The sequence below is a fragment of the Girardinichthys multiradiatus genome, chromosome 18, assembly GCF_021462225.1.
Source record: "Girardinichthys multiradiatus isolate DD_20200921_A chromosome 18, DD_fGirMul_XY1, whole genome shotgun sequence".
NCBI classification, from domain to species: Eukaryota; Metazoa; Chordata; class Actinopteri; order Cyprinodontiformes; family Goodeidae; genus Girardinichthys; species Girardinichthys multiradiatus.
The window spans coordinates 28,143,308-28,168,508 of NC_061810.1; the positions used below are offsets into that span (position 1 = coordinate 28,143,308).

General features: G+C 37.9%; 1 protein-coding gene across 1 annotated transcript in view; it reads left to right on the plus strand.

The window, feature by feature from the left end:
* The window catches only part of drd2a (dopamine receptor D2a), a 108,171-nt gene that overhangs the window by 20,556 nt on the left and 62,414 nt on the right, over nt 1–25,201 (plus strand). The window contains exon 2 of the mRNA XM_047390678.1: nt 17,017–17,327. Within this exon, the coding sequence (XP_047246634.1) occupies nt 17,049–17,327 (279 nt within the window). The 5' untranslated portion in view covers nt 17,017–17,048. The remainder of the gene's footprint in view (nt 1–17,016; nt 17,328–25,201) is intronic.

Below are 25,201 nucleotides of genomic sequence, written 5' to 3' on the forward strand. Positions count from 1 at the left end.
GAGGAACACTGCCAGAGCCCTGCAAAATGACCTCCAGCAGGCCACAAATGTGCATGTGTCTGCACAAACGGTTAGAAACTGACTCCATGAGGATGGTATGAGGGCCTGACGTCCACAAATTGGGGTTGTGCTCACAGCCCAACACCGTGCAGGACGCTTGGCATTTGCCAGAGAACACCAGGATTGGCAAATTTGCCACTGGCGTCCTGTGCTCTTCACAGATGAAAGCAGGTTCACACTGAGCACATGTGACAGACGTGACAGAGTCTGGAGACACCGTGGAAAGCGATCTGCTGCCTGCAACATCCTTCAGCATGACCGGTTTGGCAGTGGGTCAGTAATGGTGTGGGGTGGCATTTCTTTTCCATGTGCTCGCCAGAGGTAGCCTGACTGCCATTAGGTACCGAGATGAGATTCTGACCCCTTGTGAGACCATATGCTGGTGCGGTTTGGCCCTGGGTTCCTCCTAATGCAGGACAATGCTAGACCTCATGTGGCTGGAGTGTGTCAGCAGTTCCTGCAAGATGAAGACATTGAAGCTATGGACTGGCCCGCCCGTTCCCCAGACCTGAATCCGATTGAGCACATCTGGGACATCATGTCTCGCTCCATCCACCAACGTCATGTTGCACCACAGACTGTCCAGGAGTTGGCAGATGCTTTAGTCCAGGTCTGGGAGGAGATCTCACCGGAGACCATCTGTCGTCTCATCAGGAGCATGTCCAGGCATTGTAGGGAGGTCATACAGGCACGTGGAGGCCACACACAATACTGAGCCTCATTTTGACTTGTTTTAAGGACATTACAACAAAGTTGGATGAGTCTGTAATGTGTTTTTCCACTTTATTTTGTGTGTGACTCCAAATCCAGGCCTCCCTTGGTTAATAAATTTGATTTCCATTGATGTTTTTGTGTGATTTTATTGTCAGTACATTCAACTTTGTACAGAACAAAGTATTCAATGAGAATATTTCATTCATTCAGACCTAGGATGTGTTCTTTGAGCGTTCCCTTTATTTTTTTTTGAGTAGTGTATAATGAACAGGGCTTCATCTTGCATTTAAAACTAAATGTACATTTTTGAATTTTACTTGGAGGAAAATACACCTTCTTGACTGTGAGTGCAGTGAAAAAGCAGCCATAAATGCAGTGCAAGGGTATTGACACAGTAATTGGTTCACTGAATGAGCAAGTTTATTTTCAACCCTGTAAAAGTCATAGCAGCCACCACCTACACAGCCATCCTGAAGACAGGATTCAAATTGATTTTTGTCTTGATCTCCAAGAACACAACCATTTCTGAGAGAGAAGGTATTCATGAGACAGGCATTAATTTTGACCAAAGTCAGTCATTCTCACTGCAAAATTAAACATTATTGACTCAGTAATATTAACATTAGCTACAGTGTACTTCTATATATATATATATATTTAGACTAGCTTTCTCATTTTATGGTTTTCTTTGTTTATGACTATTTACATTGTACGTAGATTCTGACTGAAGGCATCAAAACAGTGAATGAACACATATGAAATTATATAGCAAACAAACAAGAAATTGTAAAATAACTTTAAATATGTTTTATATTTTAGATTCCTAAAGTAGTCACCCTTTGTGATGACTGAAATATTAACCTTTGGCCATCTATCAATTAACCTGTGGGAAGTTCTTTCAAGAATCTCTGGAAAACCATTTCAGGTGACCACCTCATGAAGCTCAGGGAGAGAATGCTAAGAGATCAAAGCAGTAATCAAAGCATATGGTGGATATTTAAAAAAAATCTAATATATAAAACTTTTTAGCGTTATTTCTCTCTTTTTGTTTACTACATAATTCCATGTGTGTTCATTCATAGCTTTGATGCCTTTGGTGAGAATCTACAATTTAAAACAAACCTTTGACCGGTAGTGGATGGATGAATGGATGGATGGATGGAGCAGAGAAGACATGGATATATATATTCTACAGTAGAATAAACAATCTTTTTATTATGAATAATAATATATAATAATACAGTGTGTATATATATATATATATATATATATATATATATATATATATATATATATATATATATATATATCCAAGGCAAGGCCTCCTTGCCAGCACCCTAATCCTTAGAGCTCTCCACATGTTATCTATCAGATTCAAGTCGAAACTCTGGAAGGGCCACTCTAAAATGGTAATATTACATCCAGTCAGAAGAAACATGTCGGTAAAATACTACTTTCCACCTAAAACTGCCAGGGGTATCAGTAAAATTTGTTAAAACCACAAACTACATTTAGAAATACAACAATTATACAACCCTTTGTGTTTTAGCATAGGAAATTACTCCCTGAATACGGCTGTAAAGAGAATAATTTCAGACCATGCCTGAAGGCCAGTCTGTTGATTGAAGGAGTTTCATTGTAACGTGGTTTAATAAGCTGAGTGCATCAGTGACACAGGACTGTCATCTGTCCTCAGGAGCAACAAAACACATGAATAATTGGTTTTCTCTGGCTTTTACTAGTTCACAACTCCTTTAAATGTACTAGATCTGATGGCACTTTAATTGATAATTTGATCAATGAAGAAATTAATTGAAGTTGTTAAACAATCTTCTTTCCATAAATGCCGGAATAAAATGTTTTACAAAAAATAATGATGATAGCATGTTTTTTTAGATAAAATATACATTGGGGTTCATTAGTTTAGTTACAGAGAAAACAAAACACAATTTTTAATTTATGACGAGATTATGAAGTGATCAAGGCTGATCTGTTTAGATAATAGATGGTTATAATTGCTGGGTAAATTAAAACCTGTTTTGCTCAACTGTAACTGAATAATGCACCTTGCGATTGATTTTTAAATGTCTTCATAATTTCATTAAAGTCATTTATGGTTATAATGTCACACAATAATGTGGGAGCTTTATCAGATAATACTCTTATGTTGTAACAGCATTGTTGATAGAGCACATTTTTCACACTTTGCAGTAAACACAAGATGTGCCATAATCACGTATAAAGCCAACATGCTGTTCTTTAAGCACGTTTTTTTCAAACTCTCGTTTGAGAACTCAAGGATGGTCGCTCCATCCTCTGCAGACAGAAGACTTGTCATCCAGGATAGCCTGATAATGCTCCCTGTTCTCGTAGATCAGTGCTGGGGTCAACTGGAAATACAAATATGCAGTAAGATGTGAGAGTGGGATTGCGGGTAGAAAGAGCAGTCAGGCTATTTAAGGATTTCATCCAGGAAAGGTCAACTGCTCATGATCCAGGGGTCATCTGCTGCGGTATTGTGCTATTAACCTGTTTAGTGATGGGGTTTGGATACACTGTGGCTGCTGCTCTGTGATCCACTTCTTTAATAATGTAAAGCCAATCTATTATTATTAAAGGATTATTATGTAGCAGGAATGTCTCATAGCTGAACATCTCTTAGGTTATAATGTGAAGTCTTTGCAGCTCTCCGTAGAGAATTGCTGCACAGTCTGGAAGAAATGAAACTAAAGGAAATTTTCAAAATGGTAGAGATTCTTGTCCAATTCCATTAAAAATAGACATGAGCCAGCTTTAACCATTTCTTTATCAATATTCCACTCTCCGACCAACATTATGTCAAACATCCTTTCACAGTGTCCTTCCTTAGATTCTTTGGTACAGCATGTTAAATACTAAGCAAGAGAATGAATTGTACGTTGCAGAGGGAATCTTCGGTGGTAGTTTGAGGAGTCTAAGATTTTTGGATGATTGATCGCTTTCAGCCCATTGTGCCTAAATGGCACAGATTTAGATGTGATATAGAACTTGGCTCCAAAATGGTTTTCAAACTGCTGGATCCAGAACATGCCTTTATTATCAGAGACTATTAGGATTGATGCTGTAAAGTGTTTGGGTCAGAAAAATAGTTGTGCCTTTAAAGTATTTTCTACACAACTGCAAGAAACATAAATTCAAATTAAAGCATACAATTCTATGTGGGTTTGTAAAGTCTAATTGAAATTTCAAAGTATTAGATCCAGTATTCTATTCAGACCACAAACAGACATGATTGTATTACGATCAAATGAATATCTGAGCGCACTGATTCATTAAATCAGACTCCAGGTCCTGTGTTGCTGGAAGTGATTTTTTTGGCTCATTTTAGTCTGGACTTTCAAGTTTAAACCCCCCACCCCCACCCAAACAAAAACAATTGCACACCTAATAATTAAATAAACTATACAGATGTTGCATATGGACTACATTGCCAAAAGTGTCCGCTTTATCCAAATTGTTGAATTCGGATGTTGCTATTATTTCAATACCTACCGGTGTATAAAATCCAACACCTGGGCATGCAGACTACTTCCACCAACATTGGAAGAACGGGTCGATCTTAGAAGCTCAGTAAATTCCAGCATAGTACATAGGATACTACCTGTGCAAAGTCCAGACCTGAAACTTTCTTGCTACCAAATGTTCCACAGTCAGCTGTTGGTGGTATTATTAAATGTGGAAGCACAGGTCAGCACCTTGTAATCAGCTGAGGGGTTTTGCCCACTTTTTTCTTAAGGAATCTGGTTGCAGTCACTGATAGCTTCCGCTTTCTGCCACGTTCAGTTGTTTACAACTAAACATAATGTACAATATGTAAATTTTTACTCATAAACAAAGGCTTGTGCATTAGTTAATCCAAGGAGAAAATAGATGTTTTTGATCACTGCTAAGATGGAAGTTTATGTACACAGGAATTTATAACAAAGAAGGAAGTAGTCCAGAAGAAGGTATAATATCATGAACTGTTGTTTGCTTAATGCAGATTTGACTGGGAATTTGAAGCAATAAAAGTGATTGTTGACTGAAAGTCCAAAAAGTTTGTCTAATCATTCTTATTGGATCTTTATTAGGCTGTAACCATGCTTAATCACTTATGTCTGTGTGATCCTGTACTGTGAAAAACTATTTAGGTAAACTAATGAATAAAGTCTTAAACTACTTATGGATGTTTGTTCTCCAGAAAGCTATAGACCAGTTATTAACCCAATCCAAAGAATTCGTCTTAAATTATGTTTTCATAATAAAAGGGTCTTTGTGCTAGAATGAAGTAAAGCGTTTATGATACATTTTATCCATTCGACTTTTGAAATGTGCTGTTTTAGGCCTCAAGCTACAGAATCTGAAACTGGCATCAGTGCTTTTTATGATTTTCAACTGCACTGTCATTTATACGATTGATGTGATTTTCAGAGTTTTTTTACAAACAAAAGGAAATGTTTCGTGTGCACATGTATTCAGCTGCCTCTACTCTGATATTTCTGAATAAAGACAAAATCCAATGCAAACAAATGCCTTTAAATTCATAAATAGCTACTGCATGTATACCTTGAAAGTTCAAACTTTGCAAAACTATTTATTGACCTATTTTAAAGCCCCAATATTTTACAGTTAAAGTTGCTTTACACTTTATAACTCAGATAGTAATAAGTTATATAACTGGTAAAACAATTTCAAATAATTCCATCAACAATGCTCCACTTGGTCTATTTTCTTTGTTGCTTTCACAATTAGTTTGCTAAACTAAATGTAAATCTTTAGTTGGCGGTTGCTAGGTTTGCATAGGACAACATGGAAAATACCTCCAGGCTACTTTAGTTTCTATCAGGGACGTTAAACGTATACACCGGTCACTCTGAGTTCATGTTTGAGAGTTTTTTATACTAAAACCTTATTTACTATTTTAGACCCTTATGCTCTATAGAACACCCAGCAGCTTCTGAGATAAGAAAAAAACATAATACAGAGGACTGTAATACCCATATCGGGTGGGTTGTGCTTTCTGGTGTGCCCTCAAATGGACAGGATAAAAACAAAATACATTTAAGTGTTGGCCAAGAAGAAGCAGCAAAAATGTGGTAATTGCTTTTGCACCCTCAAAGCATTAAATATCATAAATGTTACAAACATAATGGTCCGTGACCAGGTTTGTTGCTTTTGAAACCTCCATTTTCTTTGTTTGAGAATCACAAAGCGATTATTGTTGAAAAGAGACAGGAAAAATTGAAAGGGGTTGAACTGCAAGAAATGGTGGTGCTGTAAAAATAATTTCAGAGAAACCGGTATCGATTAGACACACAGGGAAGCCTTAGAAGACAGAGCTTGTGTTTATGAAAGCCTTCGCAATATTGCTTTAATTAGTATGCTATATTAATAATACTACTAACTATATTTTTGCAGTCTATTTAACTGTAATGTAAATTCAGACAACTGGCTACGCAAATGTTAATGATGTCTGAATCTATATGATACCACCAGTAAGAAATGTATACTTAAAAATACAATATCTTTCATTATGTTAGGAAGGACTCTTCGAGCTGGACCCAATTGCAAACAGACAGGTAGGTGGAAGTAGTGCGGTGAGTAGAAAGATTTAATAAATAAAAAGTGAAAACTTACATCTTTGCATGAGCAAAAAGCAGGCATTGACATGGATAGGATTGGCATGAATTAACCAGCGAGGGTCAAACAGAACTGAAAAATATATATGGTGATACACGCAAGGGAGACGGAGACTGAAGGGCATGGCGCAGGTGGACTGAATGAAGCAGTAATGGTGGCAATAGCTGAGAGTGGAAACCAAAACATGACTGAAACTATACTGAAATACAAGAAACTAACCAAAGGAAATGTCTTACAAATACAACAGAGCTAAAAATGCACGATAAACAATAACGTGTCACCTGGAGAATATAAACAATAAAGATAAGAGGCAAGCCACAAAAAATAATAACACAGAAATAATGTAAAAAAATTCAAAAGTAAACACTAAACCCAAATATCTACAAATCGTGACATTACTTCTGTTTAATGTAAATATACCATGTAACTTTTCAGATTTTAATGTACTTTACATTGATTCTTTTTTTTTACTTTATTTTGGAACAATTTATCCTTTTTGTTAAAAAGTAGAAAGTAAAAAAAGAAAAGTATTCTTGAAAAGACACGTGCATAGCTGTGATTTGCATCATTATATTTAAAGGCATTTTCACCCATTAGTTTTATATGTAATTTTATATTGCCTTCATATGAGGCAAGCACAGAACATTCAAAAACAAATATTTTATTAAAATATTGCTGTGATCTTTTATGATAGTCTATAAACAATGTGTTGTAAACTTCTGTAACCAATACAGGGTTTCAGTGTTTTGTCTTTCTACTTCAAAAAGAAAAACCTCGTCCCAACAGAAGGTGAAGGATGTATTATGCCTGCATTCAAGGAACTGACTGATGTACTCATTCAGGACTTGAGAGGTTGAACAATCCCCCAGACGGAAGAGGACCACCAGAAAGAAGGACAAATTGCCCTATCTTAGGGGCAGTGTGGCGTGAGAGAAAGAGCCAAATCTTTACTGAAAACCTGCTGGAGATCATGATATTCAGGGTGGAATGTTGGAGAGATCAGGAGAAGGAACACTTTTAGCTGGATCAAAGGGAATGGATGGAACAGCTGATAACAGGTGGACCAACAGTGGAAACTCTATGAGACCATGCAAGATTTGGACCAGGTTATGTGGGGGTTAGCTTCTGAGGCCAGGGATAATCCAAAAAAATTGGGAGTTCCTGGTTTGATAGAAATTATCTTTTTTTTTAATTTATTATAGCTTCAGCCCACCTGAGAGCTTTGTCCCGTAGGAAACCAATGATGTAGGAAATTCTGTTTGTGTCAGGGAATGAGCTAAATACCAGTGCACACTGAAGCAAAAAACCCTGACGCTTGTCGTGAGCTACAGAACTACGTCGGAAGCATAGAGTTGTGTGGAGAATGCCTTGTTTGGAGAGGGCTGTCCATAATTGTGCTGCAGGGCCTCGGTGGCCAGATAGTTCTGTCATGTTGGTCTTGTTTGATACCCCCATGCAGGCAACAATTATGGACACCAAAGAGAAGTTTGAACGGTTCATTAATATAAGTGAAATATTGAATGGTTCTTCTGGGTTCACAGGAGAAAGTCAGGACAGCACTGAGGAGGAGAAGTTATTATCATAAGTATATCTGATATGGTTCAGATATGATGGAAATGATGGGTGAGACAGTTAGCTTACTGCTGGAGAGATAGTGAAGTTACAAGGGAGGAAAGTGAGTAGATCCACAGAGGCTTAGTAGCATAACCACACACTGAATCTTTTTTGTTTACCTCCCCTACCATCCTAACAGTGTGAAGTGGGAAGATAACCTTGAGCCCAACCTTGCGTTTCACAGCTCCAATAGGTTCCTCAATTTTATTTTACAGAGAGAGAGAGATGGAGAGATTCCTTAGGGAAAAGTCATAGATTTCTAATACATCCCTCCTACAAACTTTGATTAACTTTAAAAAATGCTGTAAATACAAAAATACTATAGTTACGTTCATTTTTATATGAGTCTTTAGGAATGGCAATTATTATGGCATTGGCGCTAAAACTTTTTTTGTACCCCATTAAATTAATGTGTACATTTATGCTACTGCACTGAAAGTTACACTTAATTAAAGGGTTTTGTGTATCTTCACTATGAGTGCCAATAAATGTGAAGGGCACTGCATTAATAGAGAAGTGATCAGAGCTGACAACTTCATGTGGCAGCAGCCTGGTATTACTAAAATGGAGAATATCATTTAATTCTTTGAAAAAAGATGTGGCTGAGGCTGATTTACATTGCTGCTCAATGTCATTTCAATAATACCTGAGTTAACACCTTTGCAACAGGTTGCAACAGAACAGTTATTCCTGAAAGCATGTTTGCAATGACAGAAACCAAAAAATACCAACTTAATTATGAAGTTTGATTGGAGCAAAAGGCAAAACAATATAAAGACTTCTGATCTCTCACGTAAGAACAGTTCCAAAACATCTGTAACTACATGCTTTAAAAATAGCATTGAAAGATCAGTCTTAGTGTTCAAGATTGCTTGCATGTAAAGATGCGTTCTCCATTCAGATTACTTATCCTGACCTGATTAGGTTCAGAAATTATTTAAATCTATCCTGAAGTATCTGAAACCACACACCACACACCAGATTCCATCATGTCATTATTTACTAAAAAAATAACGATTGTTGGGGTGTATTAGTTGTTTGAGAAACAACTAGTATACCCCCAAAAAACTGTATGATCTGTACAAATATACAGATAGGCCAAATAATGATTGTGCTCCTCAAAACCATGCCGGAGCTGTTTTCATGATGGGGCGCATTGTTCTACAGAAAGAGGCCATTGCCTTCAGGGAATATAATCTTCAATGAAAGGGTTTCCCTCGGAAGGAACAATGCTTAGAGTAGTCAGTCAGTCATTTTCTAACGCTTATTCCATAGTGGGTCGCAGGGGAGCTGGTGCCTATCTCCAGCAGTCTATGGGCGAGAGGCAGGGTACACCCTGGACAGGTCACCAGTCCATCACAGGGCAACACACATACAACCATGCACACACTCATTCATACACTTAAGGGAAATTTAAAGTGACCAATTAACCTAACAGGCATGTCTTTGGACTGTGGGAGGAAGCCAGAATACCTGGTGAGAACCCACGCATGCATGGGGAGAACATGCAAACTCCATGCAGAAAGACCCCAGGCCAGGAATTGAACCCAGGACCTTCTTGCTGCAAGGCAACAGTGCTACCAACTGCGCCACCGTGCAGCCACTGCTTAGAGTAGTGATATGTGTTAAAGTAATATCCAGACAGATAGCAGGACCCAAGCATTGCATTACAAAGCATTATACTGCCTTCACCCACGTACCTTCAACCCTTAGTTCACTGGGTAAGTCACACACAGGCATTTGGATATATTTGTGATGTGAAAGAAAATGTAAGTCATTAGACCAGGCCACCTCCCATTGCTCTGTGGGGCGGTTCTGATGCTTACATTTCTCTTGTGAGTGGTTTTACTGGTGGGCAGTTGTCACTATGGGCACCCTAACTGGTCTGTAGCAGGTTGTGGTCAAATTTTGCTGGATGCAGGAGCAGTCTCGGCTGATTATGTATAGTTAAGCCCAAAGTTATTTATATCCCTGGAAGATTTAGGATTAAAGTAATTTTTAAATTGTACCAACATTTTTCTTCTTATAGAAGTAATATTAATGTCTGGAGTGTCCCAGCCAGAGTCCCAACTTGAATATGATGGGGAATCTTTGGAGGATGCTAAAGATTAGGGTGATGGCAAGAGGGTCCTCCAAAGACTTGGAGTTACTCACCAATGATAAATCAGCAAAATACTGGTGAAAAAAATGCAAAATCCAGATCAGCAACTATAAGAGAAGTATAATAAACATATTGGTTGAATAAAAATAATTTTAAATCAAAGTAAATAATTTTGGCTTAACTGTACATCAGTGAGGCTTGGTTGCTTATGACCCGTTTGTTGGTTTTCCAGTGTTACTTTCTTGAACCACCTTTGAGCGATATAGGTACGGATACTTGTTGCCTAATATATCCCAACCACCAAGAGGTGCAGTAAGACAGTGATAATAAGTGTTCCTCACTACGCTTGTCAATGGTCTTAATGGTATGCCTTAACTATGGACATAAAACCCTAGAATTTAAAGAGGGTGTACTCTCTTTTCTTTGCTGTGACTGTAGATATTCGAGACTTTAGGGAGAAAGCTATGATGTTTGTTCAGGAAAGCAGGTACCAGGTCAGCAGTGAGAACTATATCAAATATCGTAACAAAGGAAGTCGATTGAGCAAACAAATAAGATTAGACAGCACAGGGCATCTGCAGGGCACACACACAGACAGCTGCCTTGGAGCATTGCTTACACGTTCTAACAGGAACATGCTTTTTCCCTACTCCAATTCCCTTTCCTTCTCTTACTGCCCCTCACTTAGTCCTTCTTCATTCTCTTAAGGCTTTTCTTTACCCTTCTATAACCTCTGCTTCATGGAGCTAAAGAAATTGTTTTGAAAGAGAGTTAGTTGAATAAATGAACTTAAAACACTAACATAGTCTTATTTCATTTATCCCTTATATTCAAGGCCAAACACAGCACAATAACCTCTTAAAAGTGTGACTAATCTCAATGGTGCTGTGACATTAAATTCTGCTGTGGATTAGATGTACCAGACACTATTAGGAGCTGTCAGTCCTATGCAATGTGGTGATCAATAGGGATTTTCAAGGACCTTAAAATAAAAACAAAGGGTGATTTTATTATAGCTGCAAAGGTCACACAAGAATGCATAAAGGTCTGGCCTTTACAAGTCAGTGGTTCACATCATTGCAGCTCAGGTCAGTTCCTGTAGTCCTTATGATATACAAGAGAATTCAGAGAAGTCTAATGAATAAAATGTGTTCAATAATGACATAAAAAATATGGAGACGCGTTTCAATCTTTATTTTTATTTGTCTGTGGGCATTGGCTCAGGATATTTGAGGTCTGCAACCCTTCTTGTGGTGGCTGAACGACATTGTAACCTCACATAACCAAGGTGGAGTATCATAATGTTCATAAACAAAGATGCTTACAGAAAATGTTGTCTTTAATAATGTTATAGAGGAGAAACTATCTCTGCTTTGGACTCCTCTGTTCATGTAAAAAGCTAATGTTAATACGCCACCACAGCTAATTACTGCAGGAATTTGGAAAAGTTGCATTTTAAAACTCTTCAAGTGTTGTGGGATTGTTTATGCTCTGTTTATTGTATTTTGCAATCATTTTGTTGATAATTATTTAGGTGAGTGTGTTCAATTTTCGGTATTGTTGTTTCAGAGAACATCGCTTTAGCTTTAACAGTTACATTACAAATGTTTTTCCAGTGATGAAGTTTGTGCTGCTGATGTTTGTAGACACAAGACAGCAAAGACATACAGCAATAGTTCTAGGGCAGTTAGGAGAAATGCATAGTAGGTATTAATATATCTCTTGTATAGAACATTGGTCCTGAATTGGCACACATCAATGAAAAGGTACATGGAAATGCTGCCTTGTATCCATCACTGCATTCTGCTTTTTTTTATTCTAACAACCCCTTCAAAATCATTACTCCTTTAAAAGTAATGTTATATTCCTCAGAATTAACTTTTTTGCCATAAATATTGTCATATTTGGTTCCAGCATTGTTTTTATGTTCAGACAATTGGGCTATAATGCCATTTAAACCTGAATTAATCTTAATTATGTAATGGAACAAGCATTGTACACATATATTTTAATTTAGTGTGGATCTTCTCTGTGCCAACACATATCCAAGATTATACATATAAATTCAAATACAATCAAACAACCTCAACCACATGCTCTTTGTAAGCATTGACCCGCTTTTATCATAATTCTGGCAGGATATTTTAACTCTCTTCTTGAAAAAATTTTTAGTTTTCATTTAATCGGGCTGGTTTCCTGGCAAGGACTCAGCTTTTAAACATAGACCATAAATGTTCAATGCGGTTAGGGTTGAGGCCATTCCAGAAGAACAGTGTTAGCCTGTCTCATCAATTCCAAAACTAGTTTGGATATCTGGGATTATTGTCCTACTGGCTCTCTAACTACTGAGCTGAAATTAAACTTGGATGTAGCCCTCCCTTAATATTGCACCAACCTTTGTAAAATGTACTTTCTCAGGGGCAGTGACATAAACCTTCAACATGATGCTACCACCACCATGCTTCATGTTAGCTTTGAGAGCATTGGAATGACCTCTCAAAAACATCCTTCTTCAAGGGTCAGTTCAGGTTAAAGTATTGAAACCAACCAATGTACGTGTATTTGATCAGTTCTGCCAAGAAGAGAGATTAATTATGCAGACAGAATTATGGTAGAAGTTTGTTGATCACTCCAAAATTCTTAAGATCAAGTTACAACTATTGAAAATAAATGTTATCATATATTTTGGAGGGCATATGCATATGTTGGCATATATATTTATCAAATCATATATACCCTGTACATATGATTTTGAACATGTATGGATTAAAGAGAATCCACAATAAATCCAAAGTTCTGCAGTGAATTCTTATTTCTTTAATTCACTTAATCTGTTTCCATGGTCATTTTATCTTGAAAAACAGCAGTTCCAATACACCAATAAAAACAGCAGACTTGACATCCATGTCCATGGTAAGTGTATGTAAACGTTTTTGGAATAACATAACAGTTTTCCATAAAACTTGGGTGCATATGTTACAGGGTTTTGTTTAAGTAGAATTAAATGGATGGTAATACAAGAACTAAGTGGCTTCATGTTTTATAAAACTAGAACAGGAAATAACCTTGATTTTTATTTACATTCATTTGCTATAAGATACTTAATAAAACATTTGCTCAATGAAAGGAAAAAGGAGTCACTCTAAAGTAAATGAAATCAGAAAAAAAAATTATATAATGAAAAGTCTTTGTTATTTCCACCTATTATTTTTTTGCCCTTAATAGTCTGCTCAAAGTTTAGTAAAGCTGTCTGAATAGAGATAGTCAACAACTGTTGAAAAGCACACTGTAAAAACAGAATGTTTTTCAATTAATTTAACTAAGTAGATTCTGCCAAGCTTATCTTTTCAGGGACAAGGATTACAATGATTAATAACAGGAAAATCTTCAAAAGTAAGAAAATATGTTTTAGGCATGAAATAATTCAAACTTTTTCAAATAATTCCAAATTTTCTATTTTGCCTGAGTGGCAAACTGGAAATATGTTGATCCAATTAGAGTGCTGGTAAAGGGTGGAGAACAACTATAGCCAAAAAAGCAGAGAATGTCATAAGCTGTTGTCTTCACAGACATGAGGGAACTTTATGATTCTCTCTTTATTATTTTAGTTTATTCCAAAACAATGTCATTCAGCTTTGATAGATGTGCAGGGACAGAATTTCAGTATCATAGGCTTTTAGTATCACATTTTATCATGCAGTAGTGACACTTTGATCCTGTACAAAATAAGGTAAAGCACACATCAAGGTAAACTGAGGTAAACACATAATGATCTGGGATATGTCAAATCCCAGACAGTGCACAAGCAGTAATGCAGTTTTGGTTACATCAGAAAATCTGTTTCAGGGAAATATAAGATAAGAAAACTAACAGAAGTGATTGTCATGATGTTATTGTTTGATGGCACACAAGGTGGTGCACAGTGGCTGGTTTCTGATACAGATCTGAGACACCAAGTCATATTTTATACAGTTACTATTCTCTTTAGAATACTGTAAAATATTTAATATTGTTAAATATTTCACTCATTTGCAGTAAAAGGTAAATCTAATGTGGTGTATGTTTTGTGACACGTTAACATAGCAGTATAATCCATTTTCCATGGTTCTTAAAGTGTTGTCATTAAATTCAGAAACTAATCCTATTGTGGTTAACTAATATATTAATAATCCATATATTCAAGTCATACAATTTCAAAGTGATCATGACTTTGTGTTTTTTGTTGTTTAGTACTGATGGAGAACAACTGAAGGCCGACTCTTGATAGTTGTTGCTATATTAAGTATGTGAGATGAACTGATGACTGGCTGTTTAGTTTACACACGTACCATTAGAGAAAAAACATCCTCCAGACAAGCGCTGATGTGATATGAGCAGTCAGTCAATATAAACTGATCGGCCTCACCATTAAAACTACCAACACGGAAAATGACAAGTACTGCTGATAAAAATAAAAGAGGCTCTGCCAGGAAACCTTGTCTCCTGGCATTCTTCTCCAACAGGCCAACATGCCTTGCTTTGTCACAAAGATTGCATAAAAATATCAAACTTTAACTAGGCTAAGCAAGCATTTGGATTCATTTAGAATCAGCTTGATTGGCCAAGACTGTGTTCACAAATAAAGAATTTGACTTTGTTTTCAAGCGCCCACAGCATACATTTAGTATAAATATATAAACTAAGTAAATATAAATAAGGATAATAAGAGCAGTATGTATGTTTATGCACAGCCTTTTTTTATGCAAGACAGGTTGTCATAGTGCAAATGTGCTTATTTTGTTTCACAGCAGTGCAGCTTACTAGTCAGGCTGTAAGGTGTTCATCAGAGATACAGCCTGGGGAAAGAAACTATCTCTGTGGCAGCTGGCCATTGCAAATAGTGCTCTGTGGTGCCGACCTGAAAGTAAAAGTATAAACAATTGATGTCCAGAATGTGCAGGATCAGCATAGATGTTAGTTGCTCTTGTCCTGACCCTAGACCTGTACAAGTTCTGTATGGAGGAAAGGTAGGCCCCGATGATCCTCTCTGCAGACCTACTGGTTTGCTGCAGTCTGGACTTGTCCTGTTTTGTGGATGAGCCAAACCACACAGTGATAGGACAGACTGAATAATGGCAGCGTAGAAGATGACCAGCAGCTCTTATGCTAGGTTGTTTATACGCAAGGAATGCAGTCTCTTTTGGGCCTTCTTTAGATCATTGTCTACACAGTGTCTATGAGGACCATCTCAAGTTCAGAGAAAGGGTGGTTCCTCTGGACTTCTGCCACTGTTTCTGGTTCAAAAGTGGCTTGACCTGGGGAATGCGGCACCTGTAGCCCATTTCCTGCACACGCCTGTGCACGGTGGCTCTGGATGTTTCTACTCCAGACTCAGTCCACTGCTTCCGCAGGTCCCCCAAGGTCTGGAATCGGCCCTTCTCCACAATCTTCCTCAGGGTCCGGTCACTTCTTCTCGTTGTGCTGCATTTTCTGCCACACTTTTTCCTTCCCACAGACTTCCCACTGAGGTGCCTTGATACAGCACTCTGGGAACAGCCTATTCGTTCAGAAATTTCTTTCTGTGTCTTACCCTCTTGCTTGAGGGTGTCAATAGTGGCCTTCTGGACAGCAGTCAGGTCGGCAGTCTTACCCATGATTGGGGTTTTGAGTGATGAACCAGGCTGGGAGTTTTAAAGACCTCAGGAATCTTTTGCAGGTGTTTAGAGTTAACTCGTTGATTCAGATGATTAGGTTCATAGCTCGTTTAGAGACCCTTTTAATGATATGTTAATTTTGTGAGATAGGAATTTTGGGTTTTCATGAGCTGTATGCCAAAATCATCCGTATTAAGACAATAAAAGACCTGAAATATTTCAGTTAGTGTGCAATGAATCTAAAATATATGAATGTTAAATTTTCATCATGACATTATGGAAAATAATGAACTTCATCACAATATGCTAATATTTTGAGAAGGACCTGTATATCTTGTAGATTTCAATATTAATAACACTTTAAAACACAAAGAAATGAGATGATCATGGTTAGGTTTTCTCAAAAATATAAGTCATATTTCTCAGAGATTTGTTTTTTCAATTTTATTGTATCAACTAATCTTTTCAGCACAATATTTATGTGTAATATCAAAAAGTGCAAGATAAAGCTACCTCGGTGTGGAAAACTTGTTCTTGTTGTCTCTTGCATGAACTCATCATACACAAAAGAGGCATATCATTGTGACCATGTCTGAAGGATCTGTCAGGGAGCCCAAACTGATCTTAATATTATGCCTGATCTGTGTACAAATCAACAGTGGAGATGTGGAAATTCAGTACTGTCATCATAAATTTAATTTTCTGAAAACCATTTTATTTCCTCCCAAAAGATGAGGTTTGCAGGCAGACAAAATGTGCAGATGTTGTAGAAAAGTGCACCATGCTTGACATAAAGAAGTGCCACTTTGAGTATAATTTAATTGTTTTGTGATGTATAGCTGACCCCTAAGCATGAGATCATCTAAAGAAAAAGTTCAGTGATTGTTGCTTGTTTCACATGCTGTGTTAATATTCATATAAAAATATGGGTATACAAAATAAGCACGAGTGAGGAATGCAAAGTGTTACTCAAAGCAACATCTATAATCTCTTAATCTTCTATTTTGTAATGCCTTTAAGTTTATTGAACCTGTCATGGTTTTGATTTCTATCTCCACCACAATTTGAAATAATGACCAAAGCCATTACTGGGCTGAGCATTGTTTAGGAGATCAACAGACAAGCTATCCCCAGTCAGCAATTACTGAAGGATTGCAGATTAACCTGGGACGTTTTGTCTGTTTGCAACTAATTCATTGAATTCAACTTTGAAATTATGTCTCACCTGTCTTGCAGGGCCACCTTCTGGCCTCCATCACTCACAGCTAATGGATGTCTTTACCCAGTATGCCTACAATGACAGTTTCTACGATAATGGAACATGGCACTTCAACGAAACAGGGCAAGAACCGAAGCACCATTACAACTATTACGCCATGCTTCTTACGCTGCTCATCTTCGTCATTGTCTTCGGCAACGTGCTGGTGTGCATGGCTGTGTCCCGGGAAAAGGCTCTGCAAACCACTACAAACTACCTGATCGTCAGCCTGGCTGTCGCTGACCTTCTGGTGGCCACACTGGTTATGCCCTGGGTTGTCTACCTAGAGGTAGGATGGTAGAAATGCACAAACACAAACATACACACAGACACAAAAAGAAATCGCCCATATTTCTTTGTAATGAGGCATAAAACCTGTGTATTCTTAATGCCCCTTCTCTCTGTGCATTACATCTGTAAAACAAATAAACCTAGTGAAAAAAGATTGATGGCTTGATAACCAAGAGATTTGCAGTAGAGCAATAATCCTGCCACAAATGCTTTCATTTCCAATTATCATAAGTTACTGCAACAATCAGAAAACACTGAGTTGAAGAATCCAAAGAAAACCATTATTTTAAAAGACAGCATATAGTAGGAGGATAAAACGGGTCAAAGCAGATAATATTTTTATACGAAATCTAGTTCTGCTAAAACACTGGTGGAAAAAGGCTTCAATAAAGTGAGCTGCACACAGTCACTGTATCGTCGGGTCACAGGGACAAGGTAAAACAAAAGTGAAGGTTAAAATGTTCACATCAGTTTTGTAAACAGGAGCCCTGTAGTGGTCAGAGGCCTGTGATTTAGCAGATATGTGACAACCCCAAAATGTCAGAGCAGCCATTTTTATTAGAGGTTGTGGATTATGAATAAATCTTTCTGGTTGCTTTCAATCCAGCATAGCTCAATTGAGATCTATGCTTTTAGGATTCCTAAAAGCCCACAAAGAATTTTTGCTCAAGCATAAAATCATGTCTAATTGATGCTTAGAGGGCGGTTATCTTGTCTGAAAATATCTCTTTGTTTTGTCTGTACTCTGATCCATAGTTAGTTTTGGGCGGTAAGGCTTAAGTCATATTGTGTGATTCAGTGAAAGACAATTTAGGACAGTTAGAATAGTCCTCCTGTATCTTTCTTTGAGTTATAGTTATAGTTAGAGCTTCAACAACAGGAACCTTTTCCAGCAACCAGCCTCATTTTTAGATACATTTTTACCCTGAACCCTTTCCACTAGATGTATCAGGTTTAAATTTGAGTACATGGGTTGAAACTTACTGACCAAAAAAGGCTCTGTTAGTGAGATGGTACTTGAAGAGTTGCCCTAAATTAAAGCTGAGACAATGCAGTTGTGCTAAAACAAATAGCAGTGTGTTCAAAAAGGTGAGTTAAGCTTAAATTCCTGTAATAGCATCAGTTTTAATATGCAAAAATGATTAGAAACACTGGAAATCAAGATAATGAAAAGCTGATAAAATTTATCACTTTGTAGAAAATGAGGATAAACAATATTAGGCATACAAAAAATAATTTTCTTTATAGGCACAAATATTTACTGTATGAATAAAAAGTGGTGAAACACACTCACACACACCCACACACACACACACACACACACAAAGGGAACACTTAAACAACACGATATAACTTCCAAGTAAATCAAACTTCTGTGAAATCAAACTGTCCACTTAGGAAGCAACACTGATTGACAATCAATTTCACTGCTGTTGTTCAAATGGAATAGACAACAGGGGGAAATCTTTGGCGATTAGCAAAACACTCAATAAAGGAGTGGTTCTGCAGGTGGGGACCACAGACCACTTCTCAGTACCTATGCTTTCTGGCTGATGTTTTGGTCACTTTTGAATGTTGGTGGTGCTTTCACACTCGTGGTAGCATGAGACGGACTCTACAACCCACACAAGTGGCTCAGGTAGTGCAGCTCATCCAGGATGGCACTTCAATGCGAGCTGTGGCAAGGAGGTTTGCTGTGTCTGTCAGCGTAGTGTCCAGAGCCTGGAGGCGCTATGAGACAGGCCAGTACACCAGGAGACGTGGAGGAGGCCGTAGGAGGGCAACAACCCAGCAGCAGGATCGCTATCTCCGCCTTTGTGCAAGGAGGAACAGGAGGAACACTGCCAGAGCCCTGCAAAATGACCTCCAGCAGGCCACAAATGTGCATGTGTCTGCACAAACGGTTAGAAACTGACTCCATGAGGATGGTATGAGGGCCTGACGTCCACAAATTGGGGTTGTGCTCACAGCCCAACACCGTGCAGGACGCTTGGCATTTGCCAGAGAACACCAGGATTGGCAAATTTGCCACTGGCGTCCTGTGCTCTTCACAGATGAAAGCAGGTTCACACTGAGCACATGTGACAGACGTGACAGAGTCTGGAGACACCGTGGAAAGCGATCTGCTGCCTGCAACATCCTTCAGCATGACCGGTTTGGCAGTGGGTCAGTAATGGTGTGGGGTGGCATTTCTTCAGAGGGCTGCACGGCCCTCTATGTGCTCGCCAGAGGTAGCCTGACTGCCATTAGCTACTGAGATGAGATCCACAGACCCCTTGTGAGACCATATGCTGGTGCGGTTGGCCCTGGGTTCCTCCTAATGCAGGACAATGCTAGACCTCATGTGGCTGGAGTGTGTCAGCAGTTCTTGCAAGATGAAGACATTGAAGCTATGGACTGGCCCGCCCATTCCCCAGACCTGAATCCGATTGAGCACATGTGGGACATCATGTCTCGCTCCATCCACCTACGTCACGTTGCACCACAGACTGTCCAGGAGTTGGCGGATGCTTTAGTCCAGGTCTGGGAGGAGATCCCTCAGGAGACCATCCGCCGTCTCATCAGGAGCATGCCCAGTGTGTTTTTCCACTTTAATTTTGTGTGCGACTCCAAATCCAGGCCTCCATTGGTTAATAAATTTGATTTCCATTGATGATTTTTGTGTGATTTTGTTGTCAGCACATTCAACTTTGTACAGAACAAAGTATTCAATGAGAATATTTCATTCATTCAGACCTAGGATGTGTTATTTGAGTGTTCCCTTTATTTTTTTGAGCAGTGTACAGGTCCTTCTCAAAATATTAGCATATTGTGATAAAGTTCATTATTTTCCATAATGTCATGATGAAAATTTAACATTCATATATTTTAGATTCATTGCACACTAACTGAAATATTTCAGTTCTTTTATTGTCTTAATACGGATGATTGTGGCATACAGCTCATGAAAACTCAAAATTCCTATCTCACAAAATTGGCATATTTCATCCAACCCATAAAAGAAAAGTGTTTTTAATACAAAAAACGTCAACCTTCAAATAATCATGTACAGTTATGCACTCAATACTTGGTCGGGAATCCTTTGGCAGAAATGACTGCTTCAATGCGGCGTGGCATGGAGGCAATCAGCCTGTGGCACTGCTGAGGTCTTATGGAGGCCCAGGATGCTTCGATAGCGGCCTTTAGCTCATCCAGAGTGTTGGGTCTTGAGTCTCTCAACGTTCTCTTCACAATATCCCACAGATTCTCTATGGGGTTCAGGTCAGGAGAGTTGGCAGGCCAATTGAGCACAGTGATACCATGGTCAGTAAACCATTTACCAGTGGTTTTGGCACTGTGAGCAGGTGCCAGGTTGTGCTGAAAAATGAAATCTTCATCTCCATAAAGCTTTTCAGCAGATGGAAGCATGAACTGCTCCAAAATCTCCTGATAGCTAGCTGCATTGACCCTGCCCTTGATAAAACACAGTGGACCAACACTAGCAGATGACACGGCACCCCAGACCATCACTGACTGTGGGTACTTGACACTGGACTTCTGGCATTTTGGCATTTCCTTCTCCCCAGTCTTCCTCCAGACTCTGGCACCTTGATTTCTGAATGACATGCAGAATTTGCTTTCATCCGAAAAAAGTACTTTGGACCATTGAGCAACAGTCCAGTGCTGCTTCTCTGTAGCCCAGGTCTGGGGAATGTGGCACCTGTAGCCCATTTCCTGCACACACCTGTGCACGGTGGCTCTGGATGTTTCTACTCCACACTCAGTCCACTGCTTCTGCAGGTCCCCCAAGGTCTGGAATCGGCCCTTCTCCACAATCTTCCTCAGGGTCCGTCACCTCTTCTCGTTGTGTAGCGTTTTCTGCCATACTTTTTCCTTCCCACAGACTTCCCACTGAGGTGCCTTGATACAGCACTCTGGGAACAGCCTATTCGTACAGAAATTTCTTTCTGTGTCTTACCCTCTTGCTTGAGGGTGTCAATAGTGGCCTTCTGGACAGCAGTCAGGTCGGCAGTCTTACCCATGATTGGGGTTTTGAGTGATGAACCAGGCTGGGAGTTTTAAAGGCCTCAAGAATCTTTTGCAGGTGTTTAGAGTTAACTCGTTGATTCAGATGATTAGGTTCATAGCTCGTTTAGAGACCCTTTTAATGATATGCTAATTTTGTGAGATAGGAATTTTGGGTTTTCATGAGCTGTATGCCAAAATCATCCGTATTAAGACGATAAAAGACCTGAAATATTTCAGTTAGTGTGCAATTAATCTAAAATATATGAATGTTACATTTTCATCATTACATTATGGAAAATAATGAACTTTATCACAATATGCTAATATTTTGAGAAGGACCAGTATAAAGGACACAGTAGAAAAGGCACACCACTGATGGCCAAGGTCAAACAGATGGTTTCAGGAAACGAAGTTCTGGGGGGCAAAATGTTTTGAGTCACATAGTTGGAGTTTTATTGCGGCATGGTCAACATTAAGACCACACCCATCACACTCGCTTTGTTCACCTTGATCCATCAGAACAGCTCTTATCCACCTTGGAGGGATTGCTGTCAGCAGTAATGCAGGGCAAAGTGTTCATATTATTTTTATCATAACTAGTTACTTTTTTCTCTGTTGTTGTGGGCAGCTGGCTTCTCACAGACGGTGGGCACATCAAAGCATGGTATAAAAGTTGGAACTGATTTGTTGGCAGACCCATTTCAAAGAACCAAATGATAGCATAACACCTTCTCAGTAGAAAATTGGATTTGATAGCATATCAAAGACTCAAAAGGGAGTCTTTGATGGTATAAAGTGGTTTAATTGGACAGGTGTTAGAGACTAGCTGTGATTGTTTAAGGATGACATTTTGGAGTGTGCTGAAAGCAGGAATCACTTTGAAATATATATCAAATACAAGTCACAGCAAGCTTTTGGCTATAGGTTTGACAAGGATAATTCCTGTATAGACAGTTTTGAATTACAAGAATACTCATTACATCTTTAAGGATTCTGTCTTTGTTTGTGCCAATTTTCTTTCTCTGCTGGCAGGATTATGAAAACCTTGTTATGCCAATTTAATGAAACTTGGAGAGCTGGAGCATGTGTAGGGAGATAAGGGAAAGCTTATTTTGATTAAACATAATGCAACCCTAAACACTACGGGTCCTGCTATTGGTCAGAATTGTCCTTTTGACCCCAACACTTCAAACATATTTATTATCTTGATAACTATTCAAGGCCTAGGTTGAGTGAATTAGGCTCTAAAAAATAAAAATAAAAGGCCACATTACTTTATGCTGGTCGCTAGGAAGGGCACAGATCATCTTTTCAAAGATTTAATATGTAGGAGCCAAAACAAATTTACAGAGTGCCAAAATATTCCAGAGTAATTTAAGGGGCATCTAACTAGATCTGATTAAATGCTAATAAATGATAATGATTTGGTCTGCCTTTTTAGCATGACATACACTGATCTGTAGCACTACAGCATGGTTGATCAACATTGTAACCTAAGCACACCTGTAGGTAGATTATTTGTTTCTTTCTCTAAACCCTTATGAATATTCCCTCACATCTGTCTCTGATATCATATTTAACTTGTTTATGGTAAAGACAGATTGTGTTTTCACAGGTACGGTAGATTGTTTTGCTGTTGGAAATGTTTGGCCCTGTTTAAGCAGTTTACATTGGATAAATGCTTGGAATAGCTCTAAACCAATCATTCATAATTGTCTTTATCCCTTGAGAGCAGAGCCATAGGAACCTTTTTATTATCAAGTGCACCATAACATCCATCTGTCTTCTACTAAAAACTGCTTCATTTCAGACATGACTACATTCATTGATTCCTTTGGAAAATAAATATCAAATGTTCTAGGGATTAAAAATGTAATTTGACAATAAATACACTTTTCTTTGTAAATAGTGATAATAAACACTAAAACAAAAAAACAAAATAATAATACTGGAACCACTTTATAAAATGTTCTGTTCAAACCACCTTTTGCAAATTTGCCCATTAGGTACCTATTTTATCCTTTTCTAATTCCACTTCGTTTTCATGTACTCTCTATAGAATTTTAATTTTAATGAATTATGACGATAGATAGTTATTTCATCCAAATGCAAAATCTTAGATCAAATTAAATTTAATTGCACATTATTTTAAGACTTTGCATTAGTGACAAATTTTATTTAATTTGGTGCTGACCCCTGTATGGTCCAGTTGACTATTATGATACATGGCTGATAAGGACCCCTGATTAAAACAAAAAAACTCTGAGACCTCTTGATGGTAGATATTATTTATTTATTGGGGTCACACCCCCAAATTTCCCTACAGGAGACTATGATATTGCATATTGACCAAAACTACAAAGGTCTGATAAGGCTAAATGACCAGCATCCAAACTAAAATCAATTTAGGAGACCAATTACATGCATCTGAATAAAACTAGAATGGGTTTCCTTCTCTTATATGAATAAAGAAAAATAAAATAAAAACATCTTAATCTATGAAATGTACAGTCATATTTAATGATTTTGAATATGTGTTAGGATGAGGCTTGTTTGTCAGATTAAAAGTAAATAACCTTTTAGCAGGTATTAAGCATACTTTACATTAAACCTACATTTCTGTCTTAAAACCATATTTTTAGCGGTCTGATGTAACATTCTAATCTTAAATTTTATGTTTTCATTAGCAGTAAGCAGAAAATCATCATGTTGAACTGAAATAAAGGCTTGAAAACATCAGTCTGTGTGCTAATGGTCAATTAATCAAGTACATTTAAATAGCAGCAGCTATCTCCTATTTTCCATTTCATTTACATGGAAGCAGTGTGTTTTCATTTAATTTTTACAAACCTCCACCATACTTTGTTTTTTTTTTTTATCGACAAATTCTAGACGGTGTACTATTTTCTCTGTTGAGGTTCATCTGAGGTTCTGTTTTACTAATTAAAAGGCCTGATGTGAATATAATTATAAATTTGTTACTCAGTGATAAAAACTTCTCTAGCCTTGCAAAATTAAACTGGTTTTGAGTTGAACCTGAGAACACTATTGCATGCAATAAAATAGAACGTGCTTTACTAACGTTGTCATCATCCTCTGGTGTTAGGTGTTCTGAGTTTAAGTTTATTTATCTCTTGTTTATCCCTGTTTATATTATTTTAGTGCCATCATTTTAGTTTGTCCATTTATTCTTTAAGTTTATTGTTGTGTTTTGATATATTTAGGTATCTCTGTTAGAATTCTTCTTGTGTTTTCTTCCTGTTCATATTCTCCTCATTTACTCTTCTTTCCTTCAGTCCACATTTCTCTCACCTGTTCTCCTAGCCATTTCTCCTCACTCTCCTCTGTATATGAGCTGTTTGGTTTTCATTGCTCTTTGCTGGAATCTACTATTTGTCTGCCTTCTCTATGTCCGTTCTTCAGCCTCATGGTCGGTGGTTTTTGTTCCCTATGTCTTTGTTGCTCTACCGGATTCCTGTTTACGATTTTTTCCTATTTTTGTTCTTAAAGTATTTTACTATTTTTTGCTAATACTACACTCTGCATCTGGGTCCTTCTTCAACCACACGATGACATATGTACTTCCAAATACATACCTAACTTACTTTAAATGCACCAATCTCTGTTTTATCTTTATATTAAAACACAAGGTAGAAGTACTTTGGTATTCCCTCAGCGAAGGATGCATTGGATTGAAGTGAGCGAAAATAATAGAAATCACTGGACTTCAGCAGGGGGTAGTTTAACCTGAGGGAGCGATGTCGTCTGTGGGGGTTGCTATAACAGAATCAAACAGAGGCATATTTTGTATTTTGCAAGTGAGTTGTTTCATTGTTCCAAAATCCAAATATCTGCTAATACAGA